This window comes from Tripterygium wilfordii, chromosome 19 (genome assembly GCF_013401445.1).
Source record: "Tripterygium wilfordii isolate XIE 37 chromosome 19, ASM1340144v1, whole genome shotgun sequence".
NCBI lineage: Eukaryota > Viridiplantae > Streptophyta > Magnoliopsida > Celastrales > Celastraceae > Tripterygium > Tripterygium wilfordii.
This window is the reverse complement of record NC_052250.1, coordinates 2,210,221-2,223,361: the sequence shown is the minus strand read 5'-3', so window position 1 is coordinate 2,223,361 and position 13,141 is coordinate 2,210,221. Positions and strand designations below refer to the sequence as shown.

General features: G+C 35.8%; 4 protein-coding genes and 1 non-coding gene across 5 annotated transcripts; 1 reads left to right on the top strand and 4 right to left on the bottom strand.

Moving 5' to 3' along the window:
* Positions 1 to 89: 89 nt before the first annotated feature.
* Positions 90 to 301, top strand: LOC119986377. The gene has a single exon (XR_005465264.1). It is a non-coding gene; the product is annotated as a small nucleolar RNA U3 (small nucleolar RNA).
* Positions 302 to 1,866: 1,565 nt separating this feature from the next.
* On the bottom strand, positions 1,867 to 2,730 carry LOC119986049 (dynein light chain, cytoplasmic-like). Its single transcript, XM_038830584.1, has 2 exons — positions 2,470 to 2,730; positions 1,867 to 2,349 (listed from the first exon to the last, which is right to left on the bottom strand). Exons 1-2 carry the CDS (start codon positions 2,701 to 2,703, stop codon positions 2,191 to 2,193), a joined length of 393 nt encoding a protein of 130 aa, XP_038686512.1. The 5' UTR covers positions 2,704 to 2,730; the 3' UTR covers positions 1,867 to 2,190.
* A 2,254-nt stretch (positions 2,731 to 4,984) lies between these two features.
* Positions 4,985 to 7,603, bottom strand: LOC119985443 (S-norcoclaurine synthase 1-like). Its single transcript, XM_038829749.1, has 3 exons — positions 7,281 to 7,603; positions 5,884 to 6,202; positions 4,985 to 5,077 (listed from the first exon to the last, which is right to left on the bottom strand). The coding sequence occupies exons 1-3, from the start codon at positions 7,601 to 7,603 to the stop codon at positions 4,985 to 4,987; spliced, it is 735 nt and encodes a 244-aa protein (XP_038685677.1).
* Positions 7,604 to 8,625: 1,022 nt separating this feature from the next.
* LOC119985442 (thebaine 6-O-demethylase-like) lies at positions 8,626 to 10,475 on the bottom strand. Its single transcript, XM_038829748.1, has 4 exons — positions 10,460 to 10,475; positions 10,249 to 10,369; positions 8,886 to 9,201; positions 8,626 to 8,697 (listed from the first exon to the last, which is right to left on the bottom strand). Exons 1-4 carry the CDS (start codon positions 10,473 to 10,475, stop codon positions 8,626 to 8,628), a joined length of 525 nt encoding a protein of 174 aa, XP_038685676.1.
* Positions 10,476 to 10,808: 333 nt separating this feature from the next.
* Positions 10,809 to 13,141, bottom strand: LOC119984969 (protein SRG1-like). Its single transcript, XM_038829102.1, has 4 exons — positions 12,881 to 13,141; positions 11,972 to 12,219; positions 11,378 to 11,696; positions 10,809 to 11,066 (listed from the first exon to the last, which is right to left on the bottom strand). The coding sequence occupies exons 1-4, from the start codon at positions 13,133 to 13,135 to the stop codon at positions 10,809 to 10,811; spliced, it is 1,080 nt and encodes a 359-aa protein (XP_038685030.1). The 5' UTR covers positions 13,136 to 13,141.

The window sequence follows — 13,141 nt, the reverse complement described above, 5'->3', positions numbered from 1 at the left end:
ACTAGAAAGCAATATGTAACAATATCCCACATCGGTTAGTTCTGGTTTCAAAGAACTGTTTATAAGCATGGAGGTTACGTTTACACAACACGACCTTACTTGAACAGGATCTGTTCTATAGGATCGTACATCTGTGTCCTTGAGTTGAAAGGAGACAGGAACAAAAGTCTGGTTGATGAAGCAGGACCATGTGATCAGAGCGTGATTGACAGCCCTGTGGTTCGTTTGGATCGCATGGGCGGTAGAGGATCGTTCTCGGTCATGTAATGGCTGGGATGGTCACAAGGTTATCTGACAGACTACCTAATATTTTTTGACCCTTTTTCAAACATGAAAGCCCATTGGGCCAAGCCCAAGTTACGCAGCCTACTGACCCAAGTTTAATCATCAAAATCTCTGTTCCAGGGAAGCTCCTTGTCAAACCTTGTCAAATCCTCGGCAAACCCATGGTGTCCAGTTACCCGTTTGCCTCTTTTTCCTTTATCTAATTTGAATATACTTTTGTTTTCTTCTTACCATTAACCTCAGTTTTTTTTTAAGATGGGAGAAGGTGGATTCGAACTCTAGTAATCAATGTGATATACACCATTTTTACCATTTCAACTAGTGGCTCATATGTCCATTAATCTCAATTTTCAAATCAGTTTAGTGTAGTTTTGATATAGGACTATTTGAAAACTTTGCTTTAATTACAATAAAATCGGTTAGTATGATTGAAATTTGCAACTTTCAGACTTGGACGAAATTTGACTAATTGAAACGAAACGACATTCTGAGCCGAACTAGGAAACCCTAACCCCATCTTGTTTTTGCGAAATTCTATCGTTTAGGGCCTTAAATGGGTTTTTTTTTGGTTTTAAGGGCATTGCCATAGTTTTACATTTTTGCATTTTCATTATTTTAGAGTTGTAGCCGACCCTAATAATCATTATCACTCATTTTAAGAAATTTATTGAAACCCTAGAGAATTTTTCTCATTTTTTGATGGATTCCAATGTATCTGTATGATTGAACGCTAGCTTAATTTTTCTTTATCGTTTCCGCCTGCATAAGATTTAGCTCTTGACCCCCACACCCATGGCAACCTCCTTTGCACTCCTTTTTTTTTAATCAACTTTACAAACAATTTCACAAACTGATGTGAACCAATACTTAATTCCCTGTGTCTTTTAAATGGTACAAATTGCCTTGTTTGAAGGTTTATTGTAGGACATACTTACTACTGACCTTGTAAGGCTGGATTATAGGCAATTCCCCTATTCTGCTGCCATTTACCAACTACGTACCCTGAAAAGCAAAAAGGGAAGGAAAAAAAAAAGAAGAGAAGGAAAACCAGCTACTTGTCTAATTTGATTGACCAAACACAGACTCCCAAAACACAACCTTTGGAAGAAATGTTAAATCATTAAATGGCAAATGAAGGAGAAATCAACTTTGGGAAACTCAACTAAACGAAGTCAAAGTCTAAACAAAACCCCACTTGGTTTTTAATATGCACAGCTTTTTCAATAGCCCTGATTTTGTTTATAGCTTATTCAAACCAGAAAGTAACAGAGATTCTAATAAAAAACATCTCGATTATCCTAATACTAAATGTGTCACTCTTTGATTTAATCATTAGATTTTGTGGGTCTTTATATTTACCTCGATCAAAGGACAAGATCCACTAATGAAATGGTTGAGATGTTTTTTACTATGACCTCTAATATTTTTTAACTGAAACAAACAAAATGAATACCAAACCAACCCAAGTTGCAAGTCTTGAAGAGACTAATCATATTCAGGATTGCTCAAAAGATCGTCAAAATCGAATTGATTTGTCGATTTATGCATTTCTTCATTAAAAACCGAACTTAAAAAAAGAAGAAGAAGAAAAACCAATCACTTTGATCGATTTAATTTATGTCAAAAACAGGAGGAAAAAGGAAAACCACCAAAATTGACGGCGAACACCCTAAGATTCGTGATTGAGTTTCTGATGAAATAAACCAAAACACTTGAGAAACTTTCAATCAAATATCATATCTATCTACTCTAACATTTTTTTACTTTCAAGCTAAAGCTACTCATACTCGAATAGAAGGGGGGAAAAAAAAACAAGGAGAGTTGTTCCATCTATTGTCATTGTTGGTGACCTGGGACGGCGAGTATCTTGAATTATCTACTCCTGCGAGTGTGTTAAAGACCGAGTCAAACTTCTTTGACCACTTGAACCTCCGTTTTGAAGAGAAGAACAAACAGCGAGTCGACGGAGAAGTACAAGAACCCACCGCGTGAGTGAGTCACAAACGACCCAAAACTCGTTCCGGCCACACAGTGCCACGCTGGTCCGTACACCGAGTCAAACTCCTTCGAAGAAACGAAACAAACCCCAAAAACACAGACAGACAATCAGAAAAATAAAATCAAAACATCTTTCGGAAACAAACAAATTCACATTCTGTCAAATTGACTGAGCAAGTAGTTTACCTTTTTGAGGGTTTGGGAGAGTTGGGTCGGGTTCGGGCGCTTTCTAGGATTCGAATCGAGGAACGATCTTGTACAACGAAGAGCCCGCTCTTGCATATGTACCGGCATATCAGATGATCTCAACCGTACGTTGAAGCCAATAGAAAGCCCGGCGAGATTCAGTGCTTCATGGGTCGCATTCTTTTTCAATTCTTTCGTCTCTGCTTCGCTTCTTCTCCTCTGTGAGTCCTCCATTGAAGAAGCTCTGCTCGACAAAGACAAAAATGGGTCTTCAAACCTTGTTCATATAGGAAACGAGATGTTTGACTGGTGTACATTTGTTCACGCGCTAGGATATGGCGTGGATTACACGACCTATTGCATCAAACTTTGATTGCCTCGCGTGGAGTGTACGAAATAATAGTGGATGGAATTGGGGTGTGGGAGGCGGGAGGAGATGTTTTGGAAGTTCATCTTTGACCCGAGTCTATGATTTTTTGTTGTACCTGCCAATAAGATATTGCCACATCATCATTTTTATCACTGTTGGTATAGGAATGTTAGAGCATCCACAATGGGATGATTTTGAAGTACTTGATATGATACTTTCTTGATAAGTTAAGTGCTAGATGTTCACAATGGATATAATGGAGTGTATTTTAAGTACTTGAAATGTTACTTTTTTGATAAGTATAGCGCTACATGCACACAATGGGTGAAAAATGACGCTTGAAAATTTAGTTGTGGAAAAATGATACTTGAGAGTTGGAGTATGTATATAGTTGATGAATAGTGAAGAGAGAGATGATAAAAAGGAAGAAAGAGAAGATGAAAAGGAAGAGAGAGATATGAAAAGGAAGAAAGAGATGATAAAAAGGAAGAGAGAGAAAATAGAGAAAGTGAGTATGGAGTGTTGGAATGTATGAAGTGTTGATGAATAGTGTATATTGTGAGATTTAATAATCCAATTAAATTGTGCCACGTAGGATAAAGGAGGAGAGAGAGAATAATTTTGAAGTGCTTGATATTTCAAGCATCACTGTGGATGCTCTTAAGGTGTGTTTATTATGCTTTTTTTAATGTATTTTCTGTTTTTATTTTTTGAAAAACGAAAAAAAAATCTTTAAAACAAATTTGGTTGTCATTCTAGTCGGGCTGTAAAAATTTACCAACAAAATCGAACCGAACGGTTAATTGACAAAATAATCAATTTTAGATTTGTTTATATATTTCTTTAAAAAACCGACCAAAAATTAAAAAATCAACAATAATCGCTCAACCAATCGGTTAAATTTATGTCAAAAAATTGAAAGAAAAATAACCTACAGAAACTGAACCTTTCATCCCTACATTCTAAAATTCATGGGAAACATGAAACCAGTTAAAAAAAAAAGTGACTTTTTTTTGAAAATTATAAAACACGGGAAACATATAAAATAAAAAATATACCAAACGGGTCATTAATATTCTATAGGATTCGGGTGAAAACTGAAATGAAGAGTCGTGGTTTGATTCCTATTAAGCAGTGAGTAAAATAAACCTTATGAATTTATCTAGTATTGGACAAAAGAAATATAGGAACGTATAAGCAAGATTGTCAAAATCGAGATCTTACCTGAGATCGATGGAAGGTGGACAATAGTACATGCAAAAACTAATTCACAATAGTACATGCAAAAAAGTTGCAACAATTTAGTTAAGGAATAGAGCTTTTTTATTTATGGTAGATAAAGGGAGAATACATATAAGGGAAATGGAAATTTAAATCAAGCTTATTGGATCAAAGCAACATGACATGAACTATTTATTGATGACATGTGTCCCACATTGTAATAGCCCTAGACCAAAATACGTACGCTTTATCTTCTGCTTTAAATTCAGGTTTTATGACAACAACGTTGGTGAATATCACATGGCAAGTTAGACCCAGCTCCACAAGATCTTTGCATAACGTATCATTAAGACTTCCTTTGTTGAAGAAAATGTATTCATATGTTTTCTCTGGGAAGGATCCCAGTTCCAGGATCTTCTTCTTGCATTTCTCAACTATCTCCTTATAACTGGAGGCTTGTCCGAGTGCAGTCGTGAGAGATCCACCAATCACCAAAATCAAAACCACCATAGTTGAGATTTCTTTCAATGTTGCCATCGTGTATATATATATATAATATAGTAATTTATACTTGGTTTTGGTTAGTCATATGTTAAAAGATTTCAACTATTTATAGGAGGATATATGATCTAGGAGAATTAATGCAAATGCATTTATAGTTTTCTAACGCCATTATTTGTTTTCTAACTGTTTAATTTTATAGCGTTCAATTACCTTTATTCATCTTTGTTGTTACAAATAACTCTTTATTATGATGTGTATTCTCTTGTATACTAGTAACTAGTTTATTTATTGTGATTGTAGTTTGTGGGAATTTTTTTTAAAGAAGATTATACACCATTTCTAAAGAGAATTCTACCCGAGTATTTCTTCATTAAATTTATTGAGAAATTCTCAAAGTAATCCATAAATTTGTCTATTGAATCATCCGCAACCCTTCTTTTGCCAACCACCGCAAACCCTCCTTTCAACGGCACCATCATTCTTAATAATTGATTTAAGTGCAACTAATTCTTTCTATAAATGTCAAATGCCGTTCATATTTGTGCATATTTCCAAGATTTCATGATCATAAAAATAAATTTAATTTATGTCAATGGACAAATAATACATAGATTATATAAGTACATGAAAACACGAAATCTTTTTTTTTTTTTTTGACAATGAAATTTTCATTAAAGAAATATCATGCATGTATAGCACACAAGGTCACATGGTCAAACACTTTATTATAACACTCCTAATTATCTCTCAAATATCATGCCATGTATAGCACAGAAGAAAAATAATATTTTTTAGGCTTCATTTTGCTTCACTCTCAAGGTATCAAGGTTGGTTTTTCCACCAAGCTCACGAGCGTAAAAACCCTGCATATATTCTTGTACTTCCATTGTTTTGAACATTGCTGGTGATTCTGGAGTGACCAAGGTAGAAGGGGGAACGAGCTCGCGATGGTATCCTGCAACATGGAATGCAACAATTCAGAGCCTTTCTTTCTTCGGGTTCACTATCGCGCGATGCTCGACGCTAGGGTATATGCCGTTGGTTATAATCTACTTGCGTCACATAGTTGTACTAATCAAAACCAGATCAAACTATAGAATATAGATGATGGCTTCATTTTGTAGAATTTATTTGTTGTCAAAATAAACTAGTTTATAAACTGTGAAAAATAAACGAACTTATAAATTGTCAGTTAGGTGTTTAATGAAACTTATAGCTAACCTTGGTTTATAGCGGTGAAAAAAAAATCCATTTAAATTTATTTTAAAAGATAGAATAAAAATTACATAAAAAATAAGAACTGTAAAAATCAAGTGTACCTCAATCATGTCTCCGAGGTTGATGATGAGGGCGCTTGGGATGGGCTTAATAGTAAGCCACTTGCCATTTTTCTTAATCTGGAGACCTTCAACATCATTGACCTGAAGAAGGACAGTGATACCCATATCGGAATGAGGGCTCAGGCCGATGACTTTCTCCGATTGAGGGCACGGCGGGTAGTAGTTAAACTGCATCTGTTGAGCTCCATCTGCAAATGCCTCCTTAATCCCATTACTCACTTTCAGGGCCTTTTCCATCTGTTCTAGGATGGCCAACGCTAGATTATTGACTTCCGACGAGTAATTGTTCAATGTCTCCCTACATTAAACATAAGAAAGAATGCAATCATAATGAATGCAAAAGAATCATATAGACTATAGAGAGAGTGTTTATGTTAACAACGGATCGTTGATTGAGATGGTGAACTTGACCGTAGAAATAAGAGTCATTTGTGGTGGGGAAGCAAAAGGAAACATGGACCCTTTTGTGGGACATAAAAGGCTTTCCCTTTTGTGGGTGTTTGTGTGTTTTGGTTTTAGGGTCTCATGGAGGAAGAAGGGGATAAGAATTTGGGGCTGAGAATGGTAGGGTCAATGGGTGCTGAAGGATCACTATTTTGTAACGTTAATGGGGTGTACCTAGTAAAGTATAGGGTGTAAATAGTGCTTATCTTCTTTTTTAAGAAAATCCAAACCAACTTGAACTAAAAACCTCTCTCTCGCTTCTTCTGGATTGGAGAGGTAAATTCCACTGCTTCAATGACTATTGTACTCGAATCGATAGCTTTTCTCGCACCTCTAGCTTGTCCAAATCAATTGTTTCGCCCAGGGGCAAATCCAGAAAATGTTATGAGGGGGGTTTGGTCTATAGGAGGGAGGAGGCGAAAAGGTTGGAGGGCCTGAATTTTTTTTTTAAAAGCTATTTACAAGTATCCAACAAAAAAGTAGTCAAAATATATCCATATATTAATATTTCAACTCCAAGAGCTCAAGTCTCTAAGACTCCAAATACATACAAAAAAATTGCTATATAAAGTCTTCACAATCGACCCCGTCGAGTTTTCATCTTCTGAAAATGTCATGATTGTTTACAATCGATCCAAAAAATACATACAAAAAAACTATTAACTAAACTCTTTACAATTGATTCAGAAAATGCCATGATTGTTTCAGATCGTAAGACCCCTATGAGGTTCTTTTAAATCACAATAGTACATGGAAAAACTAAATCACAATAGTAAATGCAAAAAAGTTGCAACAATTTAGTTAAGGAATAGAGCTTCTTTTATTTATGGTAGATAAAGGGAGAATACATATAAGGGAAATGGAAATTTAAATCAAGCTTATTAGATCAAAGCAACATGACATGAACTATTTATTGATGACATGTGTCCCACATTGTAATAGCCCTAGACCAAAATATGTATGCTTTATCTTTTGCTTTAAATTCAGGTTTTACGACAACAACGTTGGTGAATATCACATGGCAAGTTAGACCCAGCTCCACAAGATCTTTGCACAACGTATCATTAAGACTTCCTTTGTTGAAGAAAATGTATTCATATGTTTTCTCTGGGAAGGATCCCAGTTCCAGGATCTTCTTCTTGCATTTCTCAACTATCTCCTTATAACTGGAGGGTTGTCCGAGTGCAGTCGTGAGAGATCCACCAATCACCAAAATCAAAACCAGCATAGTTGAGATTTCTTTCATTGTTGCCATGGTGTATATATATATAATATAGTAATTTATACTTGGTTTTGGTTAGTCATATGTTAACAAATTTCAACTATTTATAGGAGGATGATCTAGGAGAATTAATGCAAATGCATTTATAGTTTCTAACGCCATTATTTGTTTTCTAACTGTTTAATTTTATAACATTCAATAACCTTTATTCATCTTTGTTGTTACATATAACTCTTTATTATGATGGTGTATTCTATTAAACCATCCGCAATCCTTCTTTTCCCAACCACCGCAAACCCTCATGTCAATGGTACCATAATTCTTAATAGTGTTGCAAAACGGGTTCCCTCACAAACAATCACGGATTATAGAACAATAAAGAGAAGCAATTGAAAAGAGAAATAGAGAAGAAAAACACATGATTTATGAGATTTGGCAATGTGCCTACGTCCTCAGGTTTTGTGGCGGTTTTCAATATAGAAAATTCCTTAATACATTCGGCTCGATTGGTAAGATATGCTCCCCTCTCGCACAACTTCCCATTGCCTCAAAGCTTTTCGGTATTAGATAAAACTTCTAATATGAGCCATTATTTAACAAATAGTTGATTCAAGAGTGCAACTAATTCTTTTATAAATTATTGTCAAATGGCGTTCATATTTGTGCATATGAACAAGATTTCACGATCATAAATAAATATTTATGTCAGTGGACAAATAATGCATAGATCAAGTACATGAAAATACTTTCTTTTCTTTTCTTTTTTTAATTTTTACAATGAAAATTTTCATTAAAGAAATATCATGCCATGTATAGCACACAAGGTCAAGTACTTTATTATAACACTCCTAATTATCTCTCAAATATCATGCCATGTAATATTTTTTAGGCTTCATTTTGCTTCACTCTCAAGGTGTCAAGGTAGGTTTTTCCACCAAGCTCACGAGCGTAAAAACCCTGCATATATTCTTGAACATTGCTGGTGATTCTGGAGTGACCAAGGTAGAAGGGGGAACGAGCTCGCGATGGTATCCTGCAACATGGAATGCAACAATTCAGAGCCTTTCTTTCTTCGGGTTCACTATCACGTGATGCTCGACGCTAGGGTATATGTCGTTGGTTATAATCTGCATGCATCACATAGATGTACAAAATCAAAACCAAATCAAACTACAGAATATAGATGATCGATGGCTTCATTTTGTAAAATTTATTTGCTGTCAAAATAAACTAATTTATAAGCTGTGAAAAATAAACGAATTTATAAGCTGTTAGATATCTAAACTGAAAATGTTATTTTTTTCTTGAATTGTACCTCAATCATGTCTCCAAGGTTGACGATGAAGGGTCCTGGGATGGGCTTAATAGTAAGCCAATTGCCATTTTTCTTAATTTGGAGACCTACAACATCATTGGTTTGAAGGACAGTGAGACCCATATCGGAATGAGGGCTCAGGCCGATGACTTTCTCTGATTGAGGGCACGGCGGGTAGTAGTTAAACTGCATCTGTTGAGCTCCATCTGCAAATGCCTCCTTAATCCCAGTACTCACTTTCAGGGCCTTTTCCATATGTCCTAGGATCACCAATGCTAGATTATTGACTTCCAACGAGTAATTGTCCAAGGTCTCCCTACATTAAACATAAGAAAAAAATGCAATCACAATGAATGCAAAAGAATCATATAGACTATAGAGAGAGTGTTTATGGTAACAACGGGTCGTTGACTGGAATGGTGAGCTTGACGGTAGAAATAAGAGTCATTTGTGGTGGGGGAGCAAAAGAAAACATGGACCCTTTTGTGGGACATGAAAGGCTTTCCCTTTTGTGGGTGTTTGTGTGTTTTGGTTTTAGGGTTTCATGGAGGAAGAAGAATGAGATAAGAATTTGGGACTAAGAATTGTAGGGTCAATGGGGTGCTGAAGGTTCACTTTTTTGCAATGTTAATAGGGTGTACTTAATAAAGTGCAGGGTGCAAATAGTGCTCATCTTATTTTTTTATGAAAATCCAAACCAACTTGAACCAAAAACCTCTCTCTCGCTTTTTCTGGATTGGAGAGCTAAATTCCACTGCTTGAATGACTATTGTACTCGAATCGGTAGCTTTTCTCGCGCCTCTAGCTTGTCCAAACCAATTGTTTCGCCCAGGGGTGGATCCAGAAATTAATGTTATGAGGGGGGCTTAGTCTATAGGGGGGGTGAAAAGGTTGGAGGGCCCGAAATTTTTTATTTACAAGTATCCAACAAAAAAGTAGTCAAAATATATCCATATATTAATATTTCAACTCCAAGAGCTCAGGTCTCTAAGACTCCAAATACATACAAAAAAATTGCTATATAAAGTCTTCACAATCGACCCTGTCGAGTTTTCATCTTTCTGAAAATGTCATGATTGTTTACAATCGATCCAAAAAATGCATACAAAAAAACTGCTAAATAAAGTCTTTACAATCAATCCAGAAAATGTCATGATTGTTTCATATCGTAAGACCTCTACGAGGTTCAATGGAAACAAATTGACTTATTAGGGTTTGTGGAGAATTGGGCTTACTTGGGCTTAGTTTGTATTAAAATAAATGGGCCTATATGTATATTTGGGTATATTCAGTAAAAAAATTTCAAGAATTGAGGGTGGGCTAGGTATGCATTACATCCGCCCCTGGTTTCGCCAATTTCTACCTCTTCGTGTTCGTCTTCGATCTCTGGTCACGGAGATCGAGGGCCTTACCGGACTTCAAAGGCCTCAAGATCTCTGGTCGCAGGAGATCGATCTCTGCTTCAATGTTGCCATGGTATATATCTAAAATGTAATAAACACTTTGTTTTGGTTCGTCATATGTTAAAAAATTTCAACTATTTATAGGAGAATGAATGCAAAATATGCATGTACAGTTTTCTAACGCCATTATTTGTTTTCTATGTGTTTAATTTTATAGCATTCCATTACCTTATTTTATTCATCTTTGTTGTTATATAACTCTTTATTATGAGATATTCATTACTATATCAAATACATGAAAACACAAAATCATTTTTTTGATAAGGAAGAATTTCATTAAAGAAAAAAGATTACATAACAAAACCATGTTGTTTAAATATGGATGGATACATGATCACATGGTCAAGTACATTCACCAGAAAACTTTATTATAAAACTTCTAATATTATATATATATATATATCATAAAGCCCTTGCAAAATTATCTCTCAAATATAGCACACAAGGAAAACAATATTGTTTAGGCTTCATTTTGCTTCACTCTCAAGGTATCAAGGTAGGTCTTTCCACCAAGCTCACGAGCGAAAAAACCCTGGAGATACTCTCCAACTCCCACCGTTTTGAATATTGCTGGTGATTCTGGAGTGACCAAGCTAGACGCCGGACCGATCTCGCAGTGGTGTCCCGCGGCATGGAATGCAGCAATTGAGAGCCTTTCTTTCTTCGGGTTCACTATTGCGCGATGCTCGACGCTAGGGTATATGCCGTTGGTTATAATCTCCATGCGTCACATAGATGTACAAAACAAAATTTATTTCAAGATTAATATCCCACATTAGATTGACATAACTCAACTGAGTGTTGTATAAGTAAAGGTCTTGCACCTTTCACGCAAGAAAACATTTTCTAAGCATAAGAATCAATACTGACAGCGCATGGATATCAAATCCGTGTAGGCCCATGAGTAGAGTGGACAATATCCTTAATCAAAAGATGAAACTATAGATGATATTTAAGGAAATTAATATGCAATCAAACCTAATGATTATTCATATACCAATTGAAAAATATTGTTTTCTTGAATTATACCTCAACCATGTCTCCAAGGTTGATGATGAAGGCACCTGGGATGGGCTTAATGGTAAGCCATTTGCCATTTTTCTTAATCTGGAGACCTTCAACATCATTGACTTGAAGGAGGACAGTGATACCCATATCGGAATGAGGGCTCAGGCCGATGACTTTATCCGATTGAGGGCACGGCGGGTAGTAGTTAAACCTCATCTGTTGAGTTCCCTCTACAAAAATCTCCTTAATCCCAGTACTCACTTTCAGGGCCTTTTCCATTTGTTCTAGGATCGCCAATGCTAGATTCTTGACTGTCAACGAGTAATTGTCCAATGTCTCCCTACATTAAACATAAGGAAAAAAAAAAGATAATATCACAACCAATGCAAAAGAATCATATAGACTATATAGAGAGAGTGCTTATGGTAATAACGAATTGTTGACTGAAATGATGAACTTGACTGTGGTAATTCTTAGCCAAGCGGGAGGTCTTGAGTTCAAGACTCATGAGTGTTTCCATTATCGTAATTTGTGAGATGGACCATTTCTCAATCCAACTTGAGTGGGTTCCACGTTAAAAAAAAAGAAAGAAGGGTATTTATATGATTTGAATACCTAAAAGGAAGAGGAAGGTTGGGGAAGAGGTGAGGTTTCCTCAAGTGAGGTGGTTGGGTAATCATGTGGAACTGATCACTCCAATCAAGCTTTTGGTTCTCAGAAACAACAAAGGGTTGCCCAAGCCCCTCAACTTCTCCTGGTTTTTGCCAAAACTTCTTCTTCTCTTCCATTGGGAGGTTGTAGAAGTCTTGAATCTCTACCTTAATCTTCTCCAGCATTTCTGAGCTCACTCCATGGTTCACCAGCTACAACATTCAATGCACAAAATTATGGAAAAATAGAAAATAAGTGGCACAATTATTTGTATTCACGAATAAAATCAAATCTAACCCAGACTCAATGGCGGAGCCACAGCCCACCCTGAACTTTTGAAAAAAAATTTTACTACGTATAGTGAAGGTCCAAAATCTTGAAATTAATGTTAAAGTCCACCATGAAATTTTTGAAAATACTTATATATTTTCAATATTTATATAATATGTATAGTTAATATAAACTTTTAATTATTGATTAATATATATACAATCATACATGGTAAATAATTTATACTCAATAAAAAATTGTCTAGCACAACTTAAATGATTATTATTTTTTATTATTTTTGAATATTTTATGTTTTTATCTGTGATATGTATTTTAATCAATATTTGATTATTCTTGGTATTTTTCAGTAAACAGCTTTAAAAACCGAACCCTTTCAATAATTGGCTTTCCTCTTATAAATTCCTATTCCGCCCACTGATCAAGTCCACCCTCAATATATTTTCTAGATCTACCATTGCCCCGAACCTAAGACCCTTGATTCTCATGATGAGTCAAATCATTTGATCCCCAATCAATTCATTTGGAAAAAAACAATTTACCATTTTTGCATAAAATAACAAAGAAGTGAATGTGTATATATACCATGAAGAAACCCCACTCTTTGCAGGCAAAGTCGAGTTTGGTCAATTCAGCATCACTTGATTCTTGAGAGAGAAGGCTCTCCATGTCGATGATCGGTAGGTCGGCTATCGGAGCAATCTCAGTGACGATGAACGGATCGTGGTCCGACCGTACATATCTCGAAACATTGACATTAGAATCCTTGGCCAATTCTTGAACAGAAGGCACAGGAGGTAGAGAGGCAGCTGCATCGACGATGAGTTCTTTTTGCTCCATCTTTCT

Excerpts from the sequence above, each read along its gene's own strand:
- LOC119986049 (XM_038830584.1), bottom strand. The coding sequence starts at position 2,703 with ATGGAGGACTCACAGAGGAGAAGAAGCGAAGCAGAGACGAAAGAATTG. Across the intron at positions 2,350-2,469 it reads TCTCCCAAACCCTCAAAAAG|GAGTTTGACTCGGTGTACGG; the intron begins GTAAACTACTTG and ends GTTTCTTCGAAG.
- LOC119985443 (XM_038829749.1), bottom strand. The coding sequence starts at position 7,603 with ATGGCAACAATGAAAGAAATCTCAACTATGCTGGTTTTGATTTTGGTG. Across the intron at positions 6,203-7,280 it reads TGGTCTAGGGCTATTACAAT|GGAGACATTGAACAATTACT; the intron begins GTGGGACACATG and ends TGTTTAATGTAG. Across the intron at positions 5,078-5,883 it reads ACCTCGGAGACATGATTGAG|AAAGAATTAGTTGCACTTAA; the intron begins GTACACTTGATT and ends TGACATTTATAG.
- LOC119985442 (XM_038829748.1), bottom strand. Across the intron at positions 9,202-10,248 it reads TCGAAGACGAACACGAAGAG|GGAGACCTTGGACAATTACT; the intron begins GTAGAAATTGGC and ends TGTTTAATGTAG. Across the intron at positions 8,698-8,885 it reads ACCTTGGAGACATGATTGAG|ATTATAACCAACGACATATA; the intron begins GTACAATTCAAG and ends TGATGCATGCAG.
- LOC119984969 (XM_038829102.1), bottom strand. The coding sequence starts at position 13,135 with ATGGAGCAAAAAGAACTCATCGTCGATGCAGCTGCCTCTCTACCTCCT. Across the intron at positions 12,220-12,880 it reads AAGAGTGGGGTTTCTTCATG|CTGGTGAACCATGGAGTGAG; the intron begins GTATATATACAC and ends TGAATGTTGTAG. Across the intron at positions 11,067-11,377 it reads ACCTTGGAGACATGGTTGAG|ATTATAACCAACGGCATATA; the intron begins GTATAATTCAAG and ends TGACGCATGGAG.